The following is a 24,063-nucleotide window of genomic DNA, read 5'->3' as shown; positions in this document are numbered from 1 at the left end:
TCATGTTTCCTTTTGGTTGCTGTGACTGTCTTCTGCATATGTCAACCTATTCATCTGAAAATTAATGGCTTTTGTAAGGTAAGGAGTCTTATTATCTTCCTCTCAAGATTCAGCTGATAATGTTCAAAGCTCTTGTCCTCAATCCGCAAACCATTTGGATTGTAGTAGCAAACCCTCTGATTTTTCTGGCCCACTAGCAAAATATGGATTATATCATAATTCCTCAGTTGTACCAAGTCACTCTTTACTCCATAAAAAAAAGAAACCTGACAGACCTAAAAGTGAAAAGAAACTAGAATCATGTAAGTTAACAAAAGAGCTTTCGCTAGCTGACCTCATTGATGATGCGCCAAGAGATTCTTGTAAAAGTCAGCCGTCAGTCAGATTATCATCCACGGATGGTCTGGAAAGTCTGTTTTCAAAGAATCTAGGTGCTGATCTGTTTAGACCTCATGAATCGGAATGTATTTCCAAAGATGATTCTGCATTCAAAGAAATACCAGATTTAAAATCCTTAATGATAAAGAGCACAACGCCTAGTAACTCTTTATGTATTCAGAATAATTCACTTCCTGCTATCCATAACATTCCAGTACAGAACAACTTAGGAAATTTAAATAGTCCTTTGCTCTTAACTAGCTCATTGGAAAATATAGCTCATGATAATTTAAATACTAGTAAAATGACTGAAGTTGGAAGTGTTTCTTCAGTTGAACAGAGTGCCAAGAATTACATTTTAAAAGATGACAGTCTGCAGTTTGCCGGGTGTGAAAGTCCATCCCTAGCTGAACTGTTTCAGGAACACAAAGAAAATAATCCAAGCCAGTGCTTTACTTTATCTGATCTTTGTAACCAGTCATCTGCCAGTTTCACAGATCTCAGTTTGGGATCTTTTCCCTTGTCAAGGCTAGCAAATCGGTATCCATCTTCGACTGGAATATCAGAGTTAACAGGATCTCTGTCATCTTTGGCATTTTGTAAAGCTTCTCCTACAAGAGACCTTGAGAATTTGTCACTTTCTGATTTGATTGCAGAAACAATTGATGTAGACAACTCTCAGTTTAAGAAGGATTCCTTTAAGCTCAGTGTATCTGAAATGAGTTCACCTGGAATAGATTCAAATATTGATCTTAGTGTCCTTATAAAAACCCCTGATTTTGTTCCAAAACATGTAGTAGACCAATCAGTTGCTTCAACATCAGGAACTAAAGTTTTAAATTCGAAGTTAGGGAAAAATTTCAATTCTGCTAAGGATAATAAGAGAACCAATAAAGGCTCTTTGACTAGGAACCCACCTTTTTCTCTCTCTTGGACCAAGGCTCTTGCTGCTAGACCTTCAGCTTTTGCTTCTACACTGTGTCTTCGTTACCCATTGAAAAGCTGCAAGCGACGCACCCTTGACCTCTATAAGACTTTTCTTTATAGTAGACAAGTTCAAGACATAAAGGACAAAGAAATAAGTCCTCTTATAGCAATAACACCATTTGACTTCAAATCAGCATCTCCTGATGACATTGTAAAAGCTAATCAGAAGAAAGCTTTCACTAGAGAATAGTAACAGGAGAACTTGATAACTGTTGTAGAGTTTTTGTTTTAATTTAAAATCTTTATAGGATTACTGTATATTATGGGATGAGAGTTGTGGTTTTATATTAAAATTGTCTTAAGTCAGTTGATAACTTTAGTTGATAATGTATTTTTGCACTGAAAAAAACTTTTTTTTACTATATTTTCTTTTAGTGATAACTGGCTTTATTTAAGTTGATAGCCTAAAGTGGGTGTATATGTTTACAAAATGCATATGGAAACTTGATATTGTGAAATCAAACCTCAGATATTTTTGTTTGAAGCACTCAACTTTATAAGTTTTTATAATGAGACCTTTTCTTTTGTAAAACATTTTTGTGCTTCATTCTTAAATGAAAATGCCACTTGGGATTATTCTAGTTTAGAGATAAAGATTTTTCTTCTGATATGTGGCATAGCATAGGTGAGACATAATTATATTTTAAAATATTAGTGATATCATTCCCATTCATTATTTTTCTGTAGGTGGATAAAATTTTTCTATTAGAAATTTTAAAAACCCTGACTTTTAAGAATACTGTGGAGGTTGTTGAAATACATTTTTGATGATAATAAAATGAAAATCCTTTAAGGGACCATGTACATATTGAAGTTGGATTAGTACATAAATTATTTTTATACATTTTCGAAACCATTTGTCCTAAATGCACACTTTGAAATAAATATGTAGAAAGTGTTTTCAAGTATGGTTGCATGCTGTTTGAATAGATAATTTTATCAGATCTCTTTAGCTTTTTCTTATGTAAGTAATAAAATGTGTTTTCCTCTGATACTGACAGTGTATGTGCTACCATGACCAAGTTTCAGCAGTGTCAGACCAAATCAGAGCTCTTCTAGGCAGTAGAACAAGTATGTAATTCATCCCTGAAAGCAATGGTCCTCAACTAGCGATCAGAATCGCTAGGGGAATTTTTTTCAGAACAGATGCCGTGGCTTCAATCCAGACATGGTCAGTTAGTCTCAGAGGGATGACATTTTGGGACTGTGTATTTTTAAACAAGTCCCCAGGTGATTTTGATGTGTTACTTTTACTTGAGAACTATTGCCTTAGGGGAAGAAATCAATAGAATGGAAAGAATTACTAATGCTAAGGATAGCACCTGACCAATGTGAATTTATATTTTATAGTTTTTCGTAATCAGAAATACCAAGGAAAATTGCTAATTAGGAATTATAGTCTTGCATAAGAGGATGCTGATACTGTATCATTAGTATTTCTTGCAGAAAAAAGTAGGATCTAAAATGTTATTTCTTAATGAAAATAAAATAGCTGGCCTTTTCCTAGTAAAGACCTACTTTCTCTGGCAGCTACTTCAGAGTGCTTTTTATAATTTTTCTTTTTTGTATTTCTTGTTTCAGTTTATTTTCAGAATGACATTCCAATATTTTTAGCTGTGTATGGTGTTTTTATATCCACTGTTTTGGTGGGAAATCTTAAGCTAGAATTATGTTTTCCTTATTCTTGACCAAACACTTTTTTTTGTGATGCCTTCAGGTTTTGTTTTTAATTGTGTATTTCAGTGTATATCATACTGATACTTACGAGATGATATAAATTAGGTTATATTTTATGGTCAGTTTTAAAGTTTAAATTACCCCAACTGCTGATTTTGTTTTCCTAGTCTTATACCTTGATGAAACATTTTAGTACTTTTGCAAAATTAGTGTATGACTCATCAGCTAGATTTATATATGGGCCCTCTCCAACTTAGAAGTGAATTGTATTCTATGAGTTTGGAACTGACAAAATTCCTGATAGATTAAGTGTTAATGCAAGTGTACCCACTTTGCACGTGAATCCACAAATATTTATGTAACTCATATTAAAGTTGAACAGTGGTACTATTATTTTACCATCTTTTATAACAGATTTTCAAGTGGAAATGTAATACTTTTAAGCCATTAAAAGTAGATTTTGTAGTGAACTAGATTTCCCTTTGTTGGCTCATTAGGATTGTAACTACCATTTATAAGGTTATTTCTTTAGGGAAAATCCTATACTGCAGGATGATAGGAAAGGCAACAATTTTTAAATAGGTCTCCCTGCCATTGTCATGGCTCCTGGTCCATCAGGCAAGTACATGACATGTACTTGGCTTTGTTGAGTAAGGAATTGTCAGTCTCTGAGATTCAGAGAGTGGAGCCGAGAAGACCCTTTGCCCTTTCCACCCTTGGCCTTTGGCCCTTGATAAAGCGACCAGTGCCTGTTTATGGATACACCTCAGTGACGATGATTTGCTCGCACTAAATGCGTACTCTGCACCAACTGCCCGTTTTTGACTGCTGTTTGGTAGCTCAGGTATGCTAAGTGTTTTGATTTATTTTCCAATTCTAATACCAGTTTTATAGTGCAAAGTCATTTTTATTTGCATTATGATCAAGTGCATTAAAATTTTACTTTAGGAATAGATATAATGTTGTAATTATGTTCTAAATGATACAAAATACAAAAGATATTTAAAATTACTAGTTTTGGTCACGTTTTTTGTCCTTAAATGATCTAATGTTCATGGATGTTTTGTCCTTTTGCATTCTCAAGTCTTTGGTTGGCTCTTTTGGTTATGATTCTTCTTTCCATTAATTGGCAAGAACTAGGGTTTCACTTCCTTACAGAACACTTTGCTTAACTTTTCTTTTTTGTTTTACCTTTTTCCTATTTCCAGTTTAATAATTGGCATTCCAACCTCCTTCCCTCCTTTGGCTTTTAATTCTTCTTTCTTGAACTTTCCTTTCATCCTATTGTCTTCTCATATAAGTAGTAATAAATAGCCCAAGTGTGTTATATTTTGTTTTTAGTGTTCGGTGGGAGGTCATACAACTGATTTTCACATCAGAGATAAAACCAGTATAGTGCTTTTCTTTGTATGTAAAGGGAAGCACTGTTAAGATAAACACAGTTGAGAGAAAATAATGGGTTCGTATGTGATTACTTACCTTTTAAATTGATCCTGAATTTATATGTGGACCACTACAAATAAACAAGTGCACAGTTATACATGGAGGAAGAACTGTGTATCAACAAGTTTTTTTGTCTTGTATTCTTACAAGTATGTATTTGCTTATAGAGTCAGATTTGTAGTAGCCTAAAAATTGTTTTCTATTACTTGTGTGAACAAAGAGAATGTTGACTAAACAGGGAAGGATTGATAGTAATTTCTTTACTAGTTTTCTTTTAAAATTATATAAGACTCAGTATATGCAATTATACATTGTATTTTTAATTTTTAAGGTGTAAAAGATGTCATTTTGAGTGTATATATACATTTTTGTAAAAGCGACGAAATAAATTACAATTCTGAGGTTCTCCAAAATCAAGTAAGAAAACAACACAGTTTATCTATAGGGATTTTTAGATAAGCTTGAGCCTTCAGAATGGAATTTTAATAATTTATGCTGAAGGTACTACTTTTATGTTCCTGTAAACAAATTAAGAAAAAAAAAAAGAACTACCTGTTTGTAAAGAATTTCCTCTAAGATATTTGCCATTTCAAATTCTTGCCTTCCAAAAGGTAAAATTTCGTATGTATTTACTTTTGAGGACTTAACATAGAAATCCTATTAAAGTATAGGTTATAACGAATATGGGTATTGTAATTGCAAGGATGGAAGTAGAAGGGGAAAGAATTGACAGAGTGCCCATTTCTGATGTTGACGTGCCTGGTTTATATTATATGACCGAAAGGGAAACATCACATCATTTTAGTTGCAAGAGATATCACAAGGTGAACAAAGCAATGATTGTTAACCTCAGATGGGAGGGGGGGTTGTGGGTACTTAAACACATAATTATATTGATTGTAGTGTGGTAGTTACATGTCTTTACACTCGCCAAAGCTGACATCTTTGCCCTCCTGATCTAAGCTGCTGCCTCCTCTGTTTCCTATTTTTCTTAGTAGTGTCTCTGTCTTCCAGTTGCTTAACCCAGAAACCTAGCTAACATCGTCCTTGATTTCTCTCCCTCATTTACTTACAATTGATTACCGGTCCTATTTTTTCTGCTTTACAAATAAGTAAAAACATCTGTGTATGTACAGTTGATTGTCGTTATTTGTGGTAGTTACATTGGATAAAATCACAAATTAGTGAACGCTGAGTGCAGTATGCCAACACTGACTTCTCAAATGCTGAAGCATTGCTCTTACAGGAAATACAGGGTTAGGTTCCTTTCATCTTCTGGTCACAACATTTTTGTCAGTATGTAACCTTACTTTATGTATCTATTAAAAGACATTTGTTTAAAATGTATTATTTACATATCATTAATTCATTAACATTGAACTCACAGCCAGTAGCTCTATAACTCAGGCCTGTACAAAGCTTATCGAACACATGGCTTTTATTTATAAGGCACGTCACAGCTGCCGTGTACTTAGGAACGCTAGGCAGTGCTTTAGCACTACTCATGGGGACCATTTTAAACAGCAAAGTAGCCAACTAAAATCACAGTGTGAAAAATGTGACACGAAATAGATCATAAAAAGAATACTTGTTTATGGTGTAAGAGCCAAAACAAGAAGGCAGGGTATCACCTTTTGACCCAGCAGGGAATGTGCATGTTGGGTGACTCAGATTTTTTGCTTCTCTGCATTTGTCTGGGAGTGATTGCAAAAGTGCCATAAATAGTGATTTGGGGGTTACCAATAAACTTTAGTGAATAGGTGAATTTCTAAATATGGAAACCGTCAATAATGAGGAGGCATTGTACATTTTTTGACCCCACTTTTCTCCATCGTTACTGCCAGTTTACCTCTTAAAAGGCCATTAGTTTTGAGCAAAATTACTGAAAAATGAACTGGTTTCTTTACCTCTCATTTTATTTTGCCCAAAACACTTTCTACATTACAACCAGAGTAACTTTTCTAGCTCTAATATTCTGTCCTCTGTATAAACCTTTTAAATTATTTTATAAGACTTTTTCTGAATTTGTTTCTGTTTTGTGCGCCCTCTCTCCCTTCCCTCCCCCCCCCCCCCCCCCCAGAACAAACCTACCTGAGTTTCCTCTGCTTCTGTATAGTGCTTTGCCCCTACCACCACCCCCATTTCTCCTGGCTGATCATCCTTCATGTTGTAGTTTATATATCACTTCACTCCCAGTCCTGGGGAGGGGAACCTTCGTAGGCACCCTAGTTCATTGCATTCCTTTTATTACCTCTCCATGTAAAATTATACCCCTCTGTACATATAGTCCCTTTCCCTTGTAGTCCTGTTGAATTGTCCCTCACAGCACTTAAATCATCTGACATTGTGTGTGCGTACAGAGTTATTTTTATTACCTGTCTCCCTACTGCTCCCCATGGCCCCCACGCAGCTTCTATGGGGGCAGGTATTTTTTGTGTTCACTGATGTCTCTTCAGCTTAGAGTATGTCTGGCACATAAATGTAGACAAGGGTTTAAAGTAGAAAGTGAGTCTTGCTCCCACAGTCTTGTTCCCTACAGGAAGCTGTAAATAAATCTGTAAACAAATCGTTTCTTTTGTATTATTCTTCTAGAAACTTTACTTGCATATCACTATGTGAACCTGCATGTATATATTTAGACAAATGGGAAGATGCTGTAACACTTCTCTATCTGTACCAGTTGTCAAAGCCTTTTGCAGACTTTACTGTTTATACAGAGATCAATCTCATTCTTTTCAGAAGCTGTGTAGGATTTCTTAATGTGGTTGTACATTAAATAGCCCTTGTTGATAAACATTTTAAGTGTTTTCAGTTGCTATCACTAATGACCCCAAAATGAACATCCTACATTTTTAGAAGTTGAATTTCTAGGCCAAAAAATATGTACTTTAAATTTTTGATAGATGCTGCCTAATTATCTTTAACAGAGATTGTACTAATTTCCTTTCTCACAGGTTTCTGAGTATTTCTGTGTAGATTCTCACAGATATGGTTATTACTCTTTCTGGTATTACACCAACCTGATAATTAGAAAATATTTTTTTTCATTTATTTATATGTTTTTAATAGAGTGAGGCTAACTGCTTTATCGTATATTTAAATCTATTTGTATTTCTTTTTCTTGGAACTGTCTACTTTTAATCTTTACCCATTTTTCTGCTCGTTGTCTTTCATAATGACTTTTTGTGTGTGTATATATACAATGTGTGTATTGTATATATATGTGTACATGTACTTAAAAGTAAAAAAAAACATTAGTCCTTTGTTGTATGCCTGGAAAATACTGTTTTCTGATTACCAGCTTGTTATTTTTATAAGATAGAATTTTGATTTTCGTGTATTGAAATGCGTCAATCTTTTCTCTTAAAGGTTTTTGTTTGAAAGTTCCGTTCCAGCAAAAGATAATTTTTTAAAAAATCATTCATTTTTTCTAATACATTTGACAGATTTTCTTTTCTGTTCTGTTCTTTTCTTTTTCTTTTCTAATACCTTTTACTCTTTGATCTAGCTGCCATTACGGAGGAAGCTAGGAATGCAGTTTATTCACCAGCATCTTTTGTCTTTCCAGCAGTTGGATTTGTCACAGTACCTTTTGTTTAATTACATGTCCCTTTTCTCTTTTAACCTGATTTGAACCTGCCGTCTTTGACATACACTAAATTCTTTCCTATCTCTCTATATTTTGGGACTCTGTACTCTTCCATTTCTTTGTCTTGTTTTATGCCAGTACCAGATCGTTAGTTACCGTGGTAATTCTTACACAATTTTGATTTGGTTTTAATGTTTGTAGGCTATCTTGTTTCTTCTTTCCTTTTTCGTAGTTTTCCTGAGTTATCTCTCTTGGTTTTTTTTTTTTTCCACATGAGCTTTAGAAACAAGCTGGTCAAATTATCTGGGGGAAAAAAATCCAGTTCTAATTTTTATTGAGATATTTAGTGTTTTCAAAAATGTTTGGAGAAAATATATTGTCTTTATCAGAGGCAAAAGGCTTTAGACATTACATTATTAAACATTAAACATTATAATTTTAGTAGATTTTCTAGTAGACTTATAATGTGGAACAATCCTAGTTGATCATGGTAGTTTATTCTTTTAATATGATGGATTTTATTTGCTAATATTCTGTTGATGGTTATTCCATCTATTCGCAAATTTAATTTATACTTGTGTATATGTGTGTGTTCTTTCAGGTTTTAATTTCTCTTTGTGATGGTTTTTTTTTTTTTTTTTAATTTTTTAAATGTTTATTTTTGAGAGAGAGCAAGCATGAGCAGGGGAGGGCAGAGAGAAGGGAAACAGGATCCAAAGTGGGTTCGGCAGAGCCTGATGTTGGGCTCAAACTCAAAAGTGGAGATCATGACTTGAGCCTAAGTCAGTCGCTTAACCAACTGAGCCACCCAGGCGTCCCTCTTTATGATGCTTTTATAGAGAAGAGTTTTTCTTTACCCTTAAGTAATTTAAAGAGCATTGAAATTATTTGTGTCATCAAAGGATTTATCTTTTTCAATAGAGAAATGTTCTAGAGTCAGTTTGAATGTTTTATTTTTCTTAGAAAACCATCCATTTCATTCAGGTGTATTTGTTTAGCATTATAGCAAACATTGTCATTATTTTTTTAGATTCTTTTATATTTAGTTAAATCTCCATTCTCCTTCTTCTTATTTTTTTTTTTTTTTAGTTTTATTTAATCTCTATGCCCTACATGGGGCTGGAACTTATGACCCCAAGATCAAGAGTTGATGTTCTTCTGACTGAACCAGCCAGGTGCCCCAATATCCATTTTTATTTTTTTATTAAAAAAATTTTTTTTAATGTTTATTTTTGAGAGAGAGAGAGAGAGAGAGAGAGCACTAGTGGGGGAAGGGTAGAGAGGGAAACAGAGGATCTGAAACGGGCTCCACTTGGACAACGGTGAGCCCAATATAGGACTCGAACTCACGAACTATGAGATCAGGACCTGAGCCAAAGTCAGAGGCTCAACTGGTTGAGTCACCCAGGTGCCCCTCCATTTTTATTTTGTTTTCTCCCCTCCACTTTCTTCTTCCCCTCTGCCAGCTTTGTTTTCTTTTGATTTTATTACTTTTAATTTGTTTCATTCTCCAAAGATTGGCTCTTGGATTAATAATTAGTTCTACTGGTATATTTTTTCATTAGTTTGTGAGTAATCTGTTTATTATCTAATCTGTTTTCCATTTTTTTCTCTGCCTTTCTGAGTGGAACATTTAATTTAACTTAAATGCATTTTCAATTCTTTATTATAGAAGTTAATTTTAATTTATGAGATTGCAAACACAGAAAAATTAAGAAAATAATATAACAGATACTCATGGACCCACCATTTAGTTGCAGATCTCTCTCTCTGTTGTGCGAAATAAATTGTTAGATTGGAGTCCTAGCTCCACCTTTTCCTTATTTCTCCCCACTGCTTTGTAGTTGATACGCATTGTTTGCATTCTGTCTTATTTACCTAAGTCTCTGTAGTTCTATTTTTCCTGTGGATACTATATTTGCTCATGGGTTCTTTTAGAATCATTGTTATTTTCTGGGTTCCTTTAGAGTTACTGCTATTTTCTGGATAATTCACAATTTTTATTTTGATTTCCTTTTTAAGCCAAGAATCTGAAAGTCTTAAAATTTCCAGGTTATTGTGGGAGTTTCGTTATTTTTGTTAAGATTACTGATTTCACTGTACTGTTAGAGAATGTGGTCTGTGCCCTTAGAAGTTTACTGAGGTTTTTTTTGTTTTTTGTTTTTTGTTTTTTTTTTTTTGAGGCCCAGTGTAGTTTTAGAATGGTTTCATAGGCACTTGCCAAGAATATGAATTCTGTCTGAGGAATACAAAATATGATACATTTCTGTCAGTTACTTTTTAAATTGTTAGAGGGTTCAGTGGGCTGACTTAAAATCTGTTTCCTTAATTGTAGGCTGAGAGAGAGGTAAGTTAAAATATAATACCCTTCTATTTTATTTCATCTTATTACTTACAGATTTTACCTTATGCCTTTTGATATGTAAAGATACATGATCTTTCTGTGGATTTGAATTTTCCTTAATGTAAAGTTCCTTTCTGATTTGTTTTATGCTTTTTGACTTAAATTCAATTTGCTTAATGTCATGATTGCTTTCCCTAAATTGGACTTGTTCATCCTTTTACTTTCAATGTTTTGAGTCACTTTGGTTATTTGTGCCTCCTGTAGATATAATTGCGTTTGTCAGAGTCAAAGGATAGGCTAGGTATAATACCTTCTGTGATACATGGTCTGTATTTTGACTTGGTGTGTACTGTTTGGTAACTTGGAGATTTGTACTATCTTTGTAACATAGTAACATACTTTAATTTGCCAGCACTAAGAAACAGGTTGATCTCTCATTATGGAAGATGAAGAAATTAATTTATACTTCATCCCCTCCCTATTTCTCATAATTTTTGTTGATATTTTAAGTTCTTAGTTAAAATATTTACCTTTATACCTTTTATGTTGACATTTCTATTAACTGAACTATTAACTTTAAACAGTTAATTTAATGAGTCCTGGATTTAAAAGTTGAGCTCATCAAAGTTACAGTTTCTTATACTTGCCCCCTCTCTCTTTTTGTCCTGTATTTTTAGTTGTATTATTTATTGCCAAGATGTATAGCATTTTTATTTTATTCTGTACTCAAAGCTTCCTTACTTTCAAAACAACCATAGTTCATTTTAAAATAGCATTTTCATGATTAGGCTTCTATTTGTCTCATTTGACTGTGACATCTGGTTTGACCGCTCACCATCCCCTCCTTGCAAAATACACATGTGTGAAATATTTCCCAAGTTGTTGAATATTTGAAAAGGATTCTGTGGGCCTATATTTGCATGACCAGTTGACAGGTCATGGTTTTAGGTCCCTCTTGCTTTTGTGGAGGGCTTTGCAGATACTGGTGTACTGCTCTCTATTATTGTATGTTGCTAGCTAGTCTGATAATGCTGCGTTTAATGTGGCTTTTATTTCTCTAGTGTTACTCCCCGGCCCACATTTCTCTGGAGTTCTGCTGGCTTACTTTCCAACTTTTTCTCCTGGTGTTTTTATCATTTTCTCTTTTGTCCTTAGTTCTCTTTCTCCCCTCCCCACACCCGCCCCGTGTATGCGTTTTGGGAGAAAAATAGGGTAGAAAGTGTATAATTTGTCTTAGAGCATTTGATCATATTAAACACCCTCTTTTCAGCTGTAAAACTAGACTGATTTGAGAGGCTTGTCAGTAAGGCAGACTGTAGCAAAGGTTTAAATGCTTAGGTATAATGATTCCACTATCCGTATCAGCCTGACTTAATCATGACATAACACTGAACAGTATAGAGAGAAATTTCTTCTATTTCTCATTTAGAGAATTTTTCAGTGTTTTTGTACTTTTGGAATTTTGGACTGAGAACTTAATACCTATGTGAAAATTAGCCTTTTATTATGGCATAATTAACTAGAACTCTGATGTCTAAAATAATGCATTAAATGTCAATGTGTCTCCTTAATTTAGATAACATTTTAGTTCAGTTTTTTAGCATATGCAAAATGGAAAATCAATAGCAAATACAAATAATCTTTGAACAGGTTATTGTGTACTTTTGTTACGCATTCATGAGCGGACTGCTAAAAGAACATATATTTAGGCAGTAAAATCCTGGGACAATCTTGTAGTTTTCTGATGGTGTTTTCCTTGCCACTTAAACCTACCAAAGGAGAAGATACTCCCCAAACTGAGTAACACAGACTCTTTTTTTTTAAACAAAAACATCCAGAAATTGAAATACATGTACTATTGTTTGAAAGGAAAGTTCTTGGCAGAAAAAGTCTTACTATTTATGTTTATAAATGTATAGTCAACCTAACTTGGAAGAAAGTAATTTCCCACACAATGGATATTATGGTGTGAGGTGAGGTTTAATTCTTGATTGCTTTGGAGGCTTTTTCTAACATTGGGTTTATTTTGATTCTTGAAAAATAGTTGACCTAAAAAAAAGTAAGTATTAAGAAAAATAGTTGGTCTGCAAATCTGGAAAAGGAATCTTATGTAATCTAAATTGAACATTTTTTATAGTTCTTGAAATTGATACTGCTATCACCTTACAAGTAAAGTAGCCAATAATTATTTAAATTAATCAGATCATTAAGAGAACTTATTGTTGAGGGGGACCTGGGTGGCTCAGTCGGTTAAGTGTCCAACTTTGGCTCAGGTCATGATCTCACAGCGCATGGGTTCAAACTCCACATCAGACTCTGTGCTGACAACCCAGAGCCTGGAACTTGCTTCAGATTCTGTGTCTTCCTCTCTTCCTTCCCCTTACCCACTTGTGCTCTGTGTTTCTCTCTCAAAAATAAACATTGGAAAAAAAAAAAAAGAACTGATTGTTTAAAAGTTTTGGAGACTTTGGAGAAATATATTTTAATAGTATACTTTACAGTTGAGCTATTTTTGATAAGGTTTGTCTTAATATTGGCTTGCTCATACTGTTTAGAAATCTATTCATTTTCCTTTCCCTTTGAATTTCATCTTGTTTTCCCTTCATTTAGAAAATAAACTCTAATTGTACATAGTGAGGATATAGTTATTTTCTGTATCTTATTATTTTCTTAATAAGTCAATTAAGCAATCTTCATATATATAGTATATCTGTATTCTATTTGAATGTCTGAAATATTATAAGTATGCACATAATGATTTTCATATTCTTGAGTCTTAATGGTAGGTTGTTCACTAGAGAAGGTGTAGGGAATTGAAAAAAAGATAAAATTGTAAGAGTTGTAAATGCTTGCAACAAGATCATTTCTATTTCTTTATTGTGTTTTGTTTGTCTCTTAAACATCACCCAACGAAATGGAAGAGCAAATGACATGAGAGTTTTAGGAGGAGATGCCACCCTTCTTTCTTCTCAGGTAGAGCGTGTTGTGAGATTTTAACATGTCCTGGAAATAAATCCCAGTATTAATTTGAAAAGTCTATATTACAGTGAAAAATTGTTAATATGAGAACACTTCTAAACACTTCTAAACATGAACTTTTAGTAAAGTGCTTAAAATATATTTCATTTTACTTTAATCCTTTTTTGTAAGGAGTTTAGGCATATTTAATATTTTTGATGTCCCCTGTAAAATACCTTTCTCTTTGAAAAATTTTTTTCACTAATTTATCACTGAGTAATTTTATTCAAGCAATTAGAAGTATTTTATACTTGTACAGAAAACTTCAGAGTTCATTGACTTTCTGCTTTAAAATTATGTGGGCTTTTGAAAGGAAGTGGTTTATTTCACTGAAAAAACTCATCTGGTTCAGAACGTTCTCAGATGGGTCTTAAGATTCTCTTTGTATGTACACCTACACTGGAAAAACTTAAACACTAATTGCTTAATTTAAAAATAATTTGCTTTAACCTCTCAAAACAGCTTATCTTTTTCTTGCTAGAGCCAGTACCATATAAGAATTGCATGAATGCCAAATACAGAGTTTTCTTTTAGGCTTGATTACTTTTTTTTTTTTAACCATAGAAATTATAATCTGATTATAGCTATATACTTTCATGTTTCATTCCAAGGCAATTATAAGTTCTTTTGGTATATTTTGAGTGCTTTGTGTACATACTAAGCATTGTTAAGTAGTTCAACAAGGAATAGAGTGGAAGCAAATGACAACATTCATTTTAGTTATTTCATACTCACTTTTTATCAGAAAAACATGTGGTAGCCATTGGAGACCTAGATTGAGGTCACAGACTTTCCTGTAGAGCTTTATAGTAGCCCCTGAGGGCTACATATGATTTACTGGAAACACCATATGTAGCCAGGTGCTTTCCCTCTGAACATGTTACCTGTTTCTTTTTCTTGGCTGTATGTAGTGTTCTGTCTGGGAGCCGCTACCTCTCAAGAAACGATAGGGAATAGAATATATTGAAATGTAAACTGTGTTTCAGGCTTTGTATGTATTGTATTTAGTCATTCGGAGAATCTGTGAGTTAGGTGGAAGAAGCTGAGGCTTATATTAAATACATAAATTGACTTCTTTCACATGGGTGTTAAGAGGTAAATTGTAACTCAAATGGAGTTTTTTTGAACTCCAGTGCCCTTTTCATTGTTAAATAGTACTTGCAGCAAACTTTTATATTGTAAAATTTAACCTTGTTTGGTATTTGTTGATAAATACCTTAAGGATAAAATTAAATCCCTTGCCAGGGAAACCAGTTTTATCATTAGTGAGGTATTCAAAAATTACTTTCAAGCATTTTTTTTTTTTTGATAGTATTAACTTGGCAAGAGACTTGGCCTTCATGTATAGAGAATTGGTATCAATTTCCAAGTCCTTGCAAATGAGCAATCCTAAGAAATGAAGTCCTTTTCTAGTTTATTTAATTTAGAACTACTTTGTGGTCTTCCATTTCTTGAGCAACAGTTCGGTTTGGTTTTAAGTCTTGAAAAATTTAATTTTTTTTTTTTTTTAATAGTTGATAGCTTGGTACCATTTTAAGGCAAAAGCTTAAATAAATAATAGTGTTTATTGAGTAAAACTAGAAAATTCAAATGAACCAATGGAAGAAAAAACATGTACCTTAATCCTATTATTCAGAATTTAGAACTATAGCATTTTGATGCATTTAAGCAATAACAGTAGACAATATTAATGAACACTTATATGTCAGATATTGTACTAAACATTGTCTTTAATCTGTTATCTCCTTTAATATTCAATAATCATAAAGAGGAGGGATTATTTTTATCCTAGTTTTACAGTTGAAGGATCTGAAGCTCAAAAATGGCTAAACTTCTTGTCCTAGGCCACAAAACTAGTACATGGTGAAACCAGCATACAGAATAAGATGCCTCTAATACCAATGTCCTTCTTCTTATACATTGTGTACCTATTTCTGTATATATGGAGAATATTAGTTTTTTTTTAAATGGGACCACACATCACTTTTTAAATCTGTTGTAATTTTGTCATGTACTACGTATTTTAAAAGTTTCTTAAAAATTTGTTTAATTTTATTTGTAATTGTGGTAAAATACATATAACATGAAGTTTACCATATTGACCACTGTTTTATATGCACTCCCATGTTTATTCACAATAACCAGGATATGGAACCATTATTCACAGTAACCAAGATACGGAAGCAACTGTATTAACCATTTTTTAAGTGTATAGTTCAGTAGTGTTAAGTATATTCACAGTGTTTTGCAGCCGATCTCCAGAACTTTTTCATCTTGCAAAACTGAAACTCTATACTCATAACACCTCTCCATTTTCCCCTGCCTCTGCCCCTAACAGCTATCCATAGACCTTTATTGTATGCCAACAATTATTAACATAATACTGTTATTTAATCAGACACTTTGCAAACTTAAGTTTTTTAGTTGATTATTCCAGAAAATGCTACAGTAAATATTTTGTACATTTGTGTGTTTTTTCAATTATTTGATAAAAGATATTGTAGAGTAGTATTGGATAGAGTAGCTGGTTAAAAAGGTATGGGCATTTTTAATGCAATTTTAAAGCAATTGGATGGATTGTGCTAATTTACTCTTACATTTAATTGTTATCCATAATAACATTTGTAACATTTTATAAAGGATAATTATATTTCAGTGATGGATTTTGTATTTGTATTGAAGTTTTCATTCATTAATAGAGTGGATAAGCATCAAAGGTGGTGACTTTTTTATGTCATTTTTGGGTGGCTTGTTGAGGTGACAGTCACCTACGTATTTCTGAAAATTGTATCTGTGTGCTGCACTGTGTGTGCTGTTACAGAGGTTGGTATTGTCTAAAATACCAGTTACTCATGAGAAAATGGTACCTAACTTAGAAGTTTCTATAAAGAAGTAAAATAACGTATGTGATGCTGTTGGCAGTGTTTGGCACGTAGAAAGTGCTCAACAAGTGATAACTGAACTTAGTTCAAAGAAATAAAGTGCTCTTTTACTACCAACTAAGGAACAGGTGCAGTTAAAACATGATTATATTAAAGTGTAATGCATTAGGGTGCTTATTAAATGAGTCTTGACTTTCTGAGGCCTATTTTAGTCATTCATGATGTTTTCTTGTAAGCCCCACGTGGCTCTTCTCCCCACTTAGCCATTTTTAGATTCGATTCTTCCATATATTTATTTATTTCCACATAATATATAAAAATAGACACTCATACAGGGGTTTTTCATTAATGTTTTATTAAAAAATACTATAATTTCACATTCTTATAATCCATTGTCAACTAGAATATTTTCAACTTATTCAACTTTTGGTGATTATGTAATATTCCATGATAATGTTATACTACAATTTATTAAAAATTTACCATATTAAAGGACATACATTTTATTTCCAATTTTTGCTTTTATGAACAGCACTGCTTGTAGAACATCTGTGTATATATATCCTTACAATCTAGGGCTTTTGATTTATGAGATTGATTTCCTATAATGGGATTACTGTGTTGAAAGGCATATTGTTTGCTTTAAATAGATATGGCCAGTGCTTTATGAAAGTTATGGTTCATCCCTTCTCCAGCAGTAGGTATCATTACTTTTCTTGATTTTGGACAGTCTGGCAAGTGAGAAACTGATGTGTCATTGCTACTTTAATTTGCATTTTTTGTGATCATTAATGAAATCGAGTATGTTCATATATTCATTTGTTATTTGAACTTGTTCTGTGGATTGCTAATTGTATCCTTTGCCCATTTTTAATTAGGCTGTCTTTTCCTTATTAATTTGAAGTCTTTATATTATTGATACCAGTTAAAAGTGGTTATTGGAGTATAGTGGACATACAGTGTATTAGCTTCAAGTGTCCAGTATAATGATCGACAGTTCTATATGTTACTCAGTACTCACCGTGATAAGTGTCATCAGCATCTGTCACCATGTGATATTAGTAACTTTATTCCCTGTATTGTGCTTTTCATCTCTATGACTTGTTTATTTTATAACTGGAAGTTTGCACCTCTTCATCCTCTTCACCTGTTTCACTTATCCACCACCCACCTTCCCTATGGCAGCCTTTGTATTTAAGAGTCTTTTTTTGTTTGTTCATTTGTTTTTTAGATTCCACACATAAGTGAAAACATGTCTTTTCTCCTACTTCGTTCACTTAGCATAACATTCTCTAGGTCTATCCATATTGTTGCGAATAGCAAGATTTCATTCTCTTATTATGGTTGAGTATTATTCTGTTTGTGTGTGTGTATATTTGTGTGTATGTCACATCTTCTTTATCCATTCATCTATTGATGGATACTTGGGTTGTTTCCATGTCTTGGCTGTTGTAAATAATGGTGCAGTAAGCATCATTTTGCATAAATCTTTTCAAGTTGATGTTTTTGTTTTCTTTGAGTAAATACCTGGTAGTGGAATTACTGTCTCATGTGGTATTTCTATTTTTAATTTTTTGAGGAGCCTCCATACTGTTTTCCACAGTGGTTGCACCAGTTTCCATTCCCAAATACTGTGCACAAGGGTTCCCTTTTCTCCACATCCTCGCCAACTCGTTATATCTTGTCTTTTTGATATTAGCCCTTCTGACAGGTGTGAAGTGATGCCTCATTGTGGTTTTGATTTGCATTTCCCTGATGATCAGTGATGTTGAGCATCTTTACATGTGTCTGTTGGCAATTTGCATGTATTCTTTGGGAAAATGTCAATCAGGTCCTCTGTGTTTTTAATCAGATTTTTTTTTTTTTTTTTTTTTTTGGTGTTATGGGTTCTTCATATATTTTGGACATTAACTCCTTATCGGATATATAATTTGTAAATATCTTCTCCCACTCAGTAGATTGCTTTTTGTTGATGGTTTCCTTCACTATTACTTTGGTGTAGTCCCAATAGTTTGTTTTTGTTTACCTTGTCTGAGGAGTCATATCTATAAATATGTTGCTAAGGCCAGTGTTTAAGAGAGAATTTTTTTAGTTCTACGCATTGTAAATAGTTTGCCTAGTCTTTTTCTTTATGATCTCTTTTTCTATAGAAAAATTTAAAAACTTTCACTCTATCTGTCTTTAATTTACTGGGTTCGAGTCTTGGAGTAAAAAACAAAACAAAACAACTCAACCTCTAGGTTATACATATTCTAAATTTTCTTTTGAGAGAATTATATGAATTTTTTATGTTTGACTTTTTTAATGTCTGACTTTTAATTCTTCTAAAATTTACTTTAGTGTGTAAAGAAGGGTAAAACTTTACTTTCTTACAAAATGTCAACGCATGGGCTTGTATGTATCATAGTATGTATCAGTAGTGTGTGGGATCAGAGGGGTGGTAGCTCTCAAATTAGATCAGTGTTTTGCAAACTAGCTCTGTCATTTGTTACCTGCATTGGCCTTGCTAAAGTGACTGGATTTGAGACTTCTTTTCTTCTTTAAAATGGCAATAATGCTATCTACTTCAAAGTGTATTCTGATTTACTTAACCCAGCTTTTATGCTATAGTAGTCTCTTAAAACCGTGTTGGTTTCCCTTATTTTCTTCCTTTTACTGATTGCTTTAAAGTTCATTACATTTGTTATTAGGGAGTTATTTCTGGATATGGATAGTGTTCAATATTTCCAGGTCTTTTTAAATCATTTAGGAATGACTCTTGGTCCCACATGTGAATTCAAGATGATATGTGCAGATAGTGTATATGACATTTTGTGTGTCCTTTTAAAACTTAATTTTATTTATTTATTTTTTAGGATTATTCAATGCAATAGCCTCTTCCTGTCTTTGAGGCCATGTTCTTGAAGATCCCAAAGATAGAATTAAGGAAGGAAATTGGGGACTAGATGGAAATATGGATTAGGTTGACCTATGTAGGCCTGTGTCTGTGCGCATATGTGTGTATTTTACAGTCACTAAAATAAAAGTGTAAATGACAGCTAGATAATGAGAATATTAATGAAACTTAATGCCTTTTAAATTATTAATGCAGTTTAATTTTTATTTATCTCTTTTAAAGTTGGCACTCTTTCTTGAAGTTTTCAACAAGGTTCTTGTAAACTTTTTTTCTTACTTCAGCTCATGTGCATGCTATGAGCCTTTTCCTCTATGCCTTTTCTCTATCCAAATGTTTAGTGTTTCTCTGATTTTATGACTAGAAGTAGATTCTCACTGCTAGTGCCCACAGTAATTTGGAGAAGAGCACAGTTACTTGTGTAGATTGCTTGGATTTATATTCCAGTTGAACCACCTGTTAGCTGTGTGCCTTTAGCAAATTCCTCAGCATTGTGTGTCGCAAATTCCTCATTCAAAAAATTAAGATAATAATAGTTCTTATTTTTTAGGGTACCTATAATGTTAAATGAAGTTATATGTTAAGCCATTATGGCATTTCATGGCACATAGTAGGAACTCATTAAATTTAGGTTATCCTGCATTGTTGAGGAGGTGTTTCTCAAATATGCATTCATGCCTAAACAAGACATGAAGTATTAACAAAATTTGTTAGGAAGTTTCCAAGGGTGGGTAATCCCAAGGATAGGAATATAGACGAGATTTCTTCAGGGCGGGTTTAGAATAAATGAAACAGAAATCTAGGGAAGAATGGTAAGGGACACCAATGTAGTTTTTGAAGGGTTTGATATATATAATTTTATTCTATAAAATAAGAAGGTTTTGTTCCATTTCTGGTCTAACGAAATTTTTATCCCAGTAATATTAACAAAATGTAAATGGGTTTTTCTTAAAGAACATTATTAGTAATGTAGTTTGCCCTTGTTCCTTAACTCTTGAAATAGCAAGAATGTTTAATTGCTATAGAATAAGTTACAATACCATAATTTAAATTCATTACATACATTAGATTATAAATTTTGTGGATACTGCTTGAAGGTATATAATGTAATATACAGGTTGAAATCTGTTCATCTGAAGTTTTTCAATTTTTAAAGATTTCTGGCTCAGTAATGTCTATAAAAATTGAAATCTGATTCCATGAAAACTTTTTTCTTCTGTGTCATAGCAAGTGGTGGTGCATGGTGGATTTGATGAGGCAAATTATGCTATATAAAGGATGTTTTAAAGTGAAAAAATAATTCATACTGAATAAATCACAGTCAGTGCAGCTGTAATATTGAAGGAAGTGGTTTATTCTCTGTAACCTAGCTGATGTACTTTTTGAATGTACATCTGGTAACTAGAATTTAAAGATGTAGTCAGATTCACTGAAATGGTTTCATATTTGAAGTAGTTGTTTTTCATTGAAAATTTAACACTGGTTTCTTTGAAATTATGAAAATCTTATTTTTGTGTGTGAATACCTGTACGTACTGGGTATATTTGAAACATTTTTGCGAACAGTGATGATTGATGGCAAAAAGTATACTTACCTGGAACTCCCCTCTACCCCCCCTTTCTTTCTAAATAACCTTAAACGTTTCTTAAACTTAAGGTGTTTTGATCCAAATTACTTTAAATTGTAAATTTTTCTTACATTAAGAGTCTGTTGTAAATTTAGTTTGAAGGTTTTTATTTTAACCTTATAAATATTTTCTCCTTTTCTTTAAAATCACCTATTAACCTATTCAGTATCAAAGTAGTAATATTCTTAATGTAGAAGAAGGGGAAAATCATTAATGATTATCTTACCCAAAGACAACAGTTTTGTTTTTTGCCATATTTTTTTCAACTTTTTTCCTATGCATATTTATTCTTTATCTCAAGATTTTTTAATACAATTATTATACATACAATTTTGTATCCTATATTTTTCTTCTTTATATTTTATACTTGTCTGTACACACATTTTTAAATGTAGAATCAATTTTTACACCCCAGTGTGTTTCAGAGAATACTTTAAAAACCTAGATTAAAGATGGTGAAAAGCATTTTAATTTAAAACAAAACTAGTGTTCTATATTAGTGTTTTTACATCTTTATAGGTATTATTCAAATTTGAAATTACTTTAATGCCATTAAGTAAACAAACCCATATTTTTGAACATCCCCCTTGTAATATTTCTCATGTGTAGTTATGAATTTTATATAGGCAAAACCAAGTACACCTTAGTTATTTTTAACTGGATTTAAGAGTATTATTTCCTAGATAACAGTTTTCACTAACTAGTACCCTATTTGATGTGGATGATAGTATTAACATGTTAAAAAAATATTGTATAGTTGATGTTATTTAGAAATTAATGGTATATATGTGGGGAAGAGATTCTCACTGAATAGGCTAACTGGTTATTTTTAAAAATAGGATTATGAGGGCAGGAACCTTAAAAGGTCATCTGAACTAATTTCCTGACTTGAGGCAGATCTTCAAACATCTTTTTAGTTATGAACCTGAAACCAGTCAACAAGAGGTAGGTTATAATTTGCAAAGAATGTTAATCTGGGTGGTCAAATTGTTTAACTTAGATGAACTTCACTCTTTCATTTATAAAAATATTTTTATACCAGATACGTCATTAAAAAATTTTTTTTTAATGTTTATTTATTTTTGATAGAGAAGGAGAGCAGAGAGAGAGGGAGACACAGAATCCGAAGCAGGCTCCAGGCTTTGAGCTGTCAGCACAGAGCCCGGCGCAAGGTTCAAACTCATGAACCCTGAGATCATGACTTGAGCTGAAGTCAGACGCTTAACCGACTGAGCCACCCAGGCGCCCCTATATCAGATATGTTATTTTGAGTTATTTTTCTGTCTCAGGACATCTGAAAGATAATAATGCTTTGTCAGCATCAGTATCTTCCAGTGACAAGGATTTTCAAAGGAAGAGAGGCAGAGATGGCCTTGTTTTTTTCATCTACCTCTTCTCCCAAGCTGAGAATCACTGGCTTTTTTCCATATATAAAATTATATAATCTTTTAAAATATTTGAGTGCCTGGTGTGTACCAGGCACTGGACTGGATGTTTTGGAAAACAAAAAATACCCTTCTGGAGCTTGTAGGTTGGATGGAGAGGTAAGGCACATACTTTATATTGAAATTTTACATTATAGTCAGAAAACAATATATGTTTTATGAGAATATACAATAAAGGTTTTTGACTTCCAAGTCATATCATTTTGGTCTGGAGTTATCATTGTTAAGAATTTGGGAGTATCATTTATGACCTAAAATTGATAGCCTAATGCTGTGATGCATGCCTTACAGTCTAAATGTCACTTTCCCCTCCTAAAATCAGCATGAGCAGAAGGTAAAGGAGTTAGTATTTATGTGTTTGTTATTAGGGGAACTTAGCCTACCCATCCAATTTCCCATTGGAAATTAAAATTGTGTCAAACAGAAACTTCTTTGGTAAGCAGAGACTGATGTAACTACTAGGCTCTAACCAAATAGATTCTTTGGAGATTTTGAAATGCAAATACTAAAAGAAATCATAATTATTGATTTTAACTTTAACTGTGACCAGAAGTATCCAAATAGGTACTAATGATTAGCCTCACTAAAATCACAAAATCATGATCTTGACAAAGCATTAACATTTTATAGAGACACTTGATTGAGCAGTTTTCGTATACATTTAACTTCAAAGTAAACCTGGTTCAGTAATCTTGAGGAAATCAGCCCCATGAAGTCTGGAGGAGGTGCAGACGGAAACAGTGGAAAGGGGAGTGTGCCTTGGAAGCAGCCTGGACAAAAGAAGCAAAGTTCCCATTAATTAAGCATGTGATCTTTAGAAATCTGCTTGAAATTTTCATCTGTAAAATGAAGGACTGGACCAAGTGACTTCTAAAAATACAGCCCACAAAATTGCATGATTCCATGACTCTAAATTCTTGTAAGAACTCTACAAGGAATGTGAATACTTATTTTCTGCCTGTCTCTTTATTAATCTGAGTTCCTCCATTGCCTGCCCTCTCAGCCTTCATTTTCGGTAAGCTACCTCATCCATTCCCAGGTCTTAAGTTCATGTGTTTTAATGGTGCTGTCATTTCTTTTCCTCTGCAAACATGATTATCCAGATTTCTATCCAATTTCTCTTTGCCTTGAAAGAATCTCAGACCCAATATGTTCTATATTCATATCTAATTTAGAGTCCTAGGGATTAAGATCTCTATTTTCTGCCTCTGTAACATTTAATTCATCATCATGATGTAAGAGTGTATTTTCCTCTCCTGCCTGTTTCCTCTTATTCCCTGTGCTACGGTTCTTGCTCATCTGTAGTCATAGCGCTGTCTCCTGCAAAATTCTCTTAATTTCCTTGCCTGTATTTTCTTTCAGTCTTGTCTGTCTTTATGTCTGTGTCTGAAAACAGAGACTGTTATTCATCTTTGTGTCCCCAGTGCCAAGAACATGTTATAATTTAACTTGCAAAACTCTATAGACCCAAGATTGTATCTAAACAGTGGTAAAAAAAAAAAAAAAAAAAAAAAAAAATTGGTGGCAGTCCTCGTCTATGTACTGCTGTAATTGTGCACTTGATGAAAGGACCCATACAAAGAAGCAAGACCCTGACTAGCAGATTTCTCTTAGTTCTCTGGAATGTGTTTTCTATTTGGTAATGACTTAACCATCTGCTCATTCTTCTTTGCTGGAAAGTCCGGGAACTTTTACTTCTCTCACCTGTCTACATACATCTAGGTATTATGGATTCCTAATTTTACCCTGTAATAGCTTGGATATCCCTTTCTCTGTCTCT

At 33.1% G+C, this 24,063-nt stretch overlaps 1 protein-coding gene across 5 annotated transcripts in view; it reads left to right on the top strand.

Moving 5' to 3' along the window:
• Window positions 1-24,063, top strand: part of HBS1L (HBS1 like translational GTPase) — an 86,569-nt gene that overhangs the window by 15,700 nt on the left and 46,806 nt on the right. The window contains exon 5 of one of the 5 annotated variants that reach the window (XM_042939889.1): window positions 84-3,886. The exons of 1 other annotated variant lie outside the window; for it this stretch is intronic. In XM_042939889.1, the coding sequence (XP_042795823.1) occupies window positions 84-1,555 (1,472 nt within the window). In that variant the 3' untranslated portion in view covers window positions 1,556-3,886. Of the gene's footprint in view, window positions 1-83; window positions 3,887-13,212; window positions 13,392-21,677; window positions 21,784-24,063 lie in introns of those variants that run through there. 3 more of the 5 variants (XM_042939892.1, XM_042939891.1, XM_042939890.1) reach the window with 3 other exon arrangements.

Source organism: Panthera leo, chromosome B2, assembly GCF_018350215.1.
Source record: "Panthera leo isolate Ple1 chromosome B2, P.leo_Ple1_pat1.1, whole genome shotgun sequence".
Lineage (NCBI taxonomy): Eukaryota > Metazoa > Chordata > Mammalia > Carnivora > Felidae > Panthera > Panthera leo.
The sequence above is the reverse complement of the archived record's forward strand: the minus strand, read 5'-3'. Positions and strand labels throughout refer to the sequence as shown.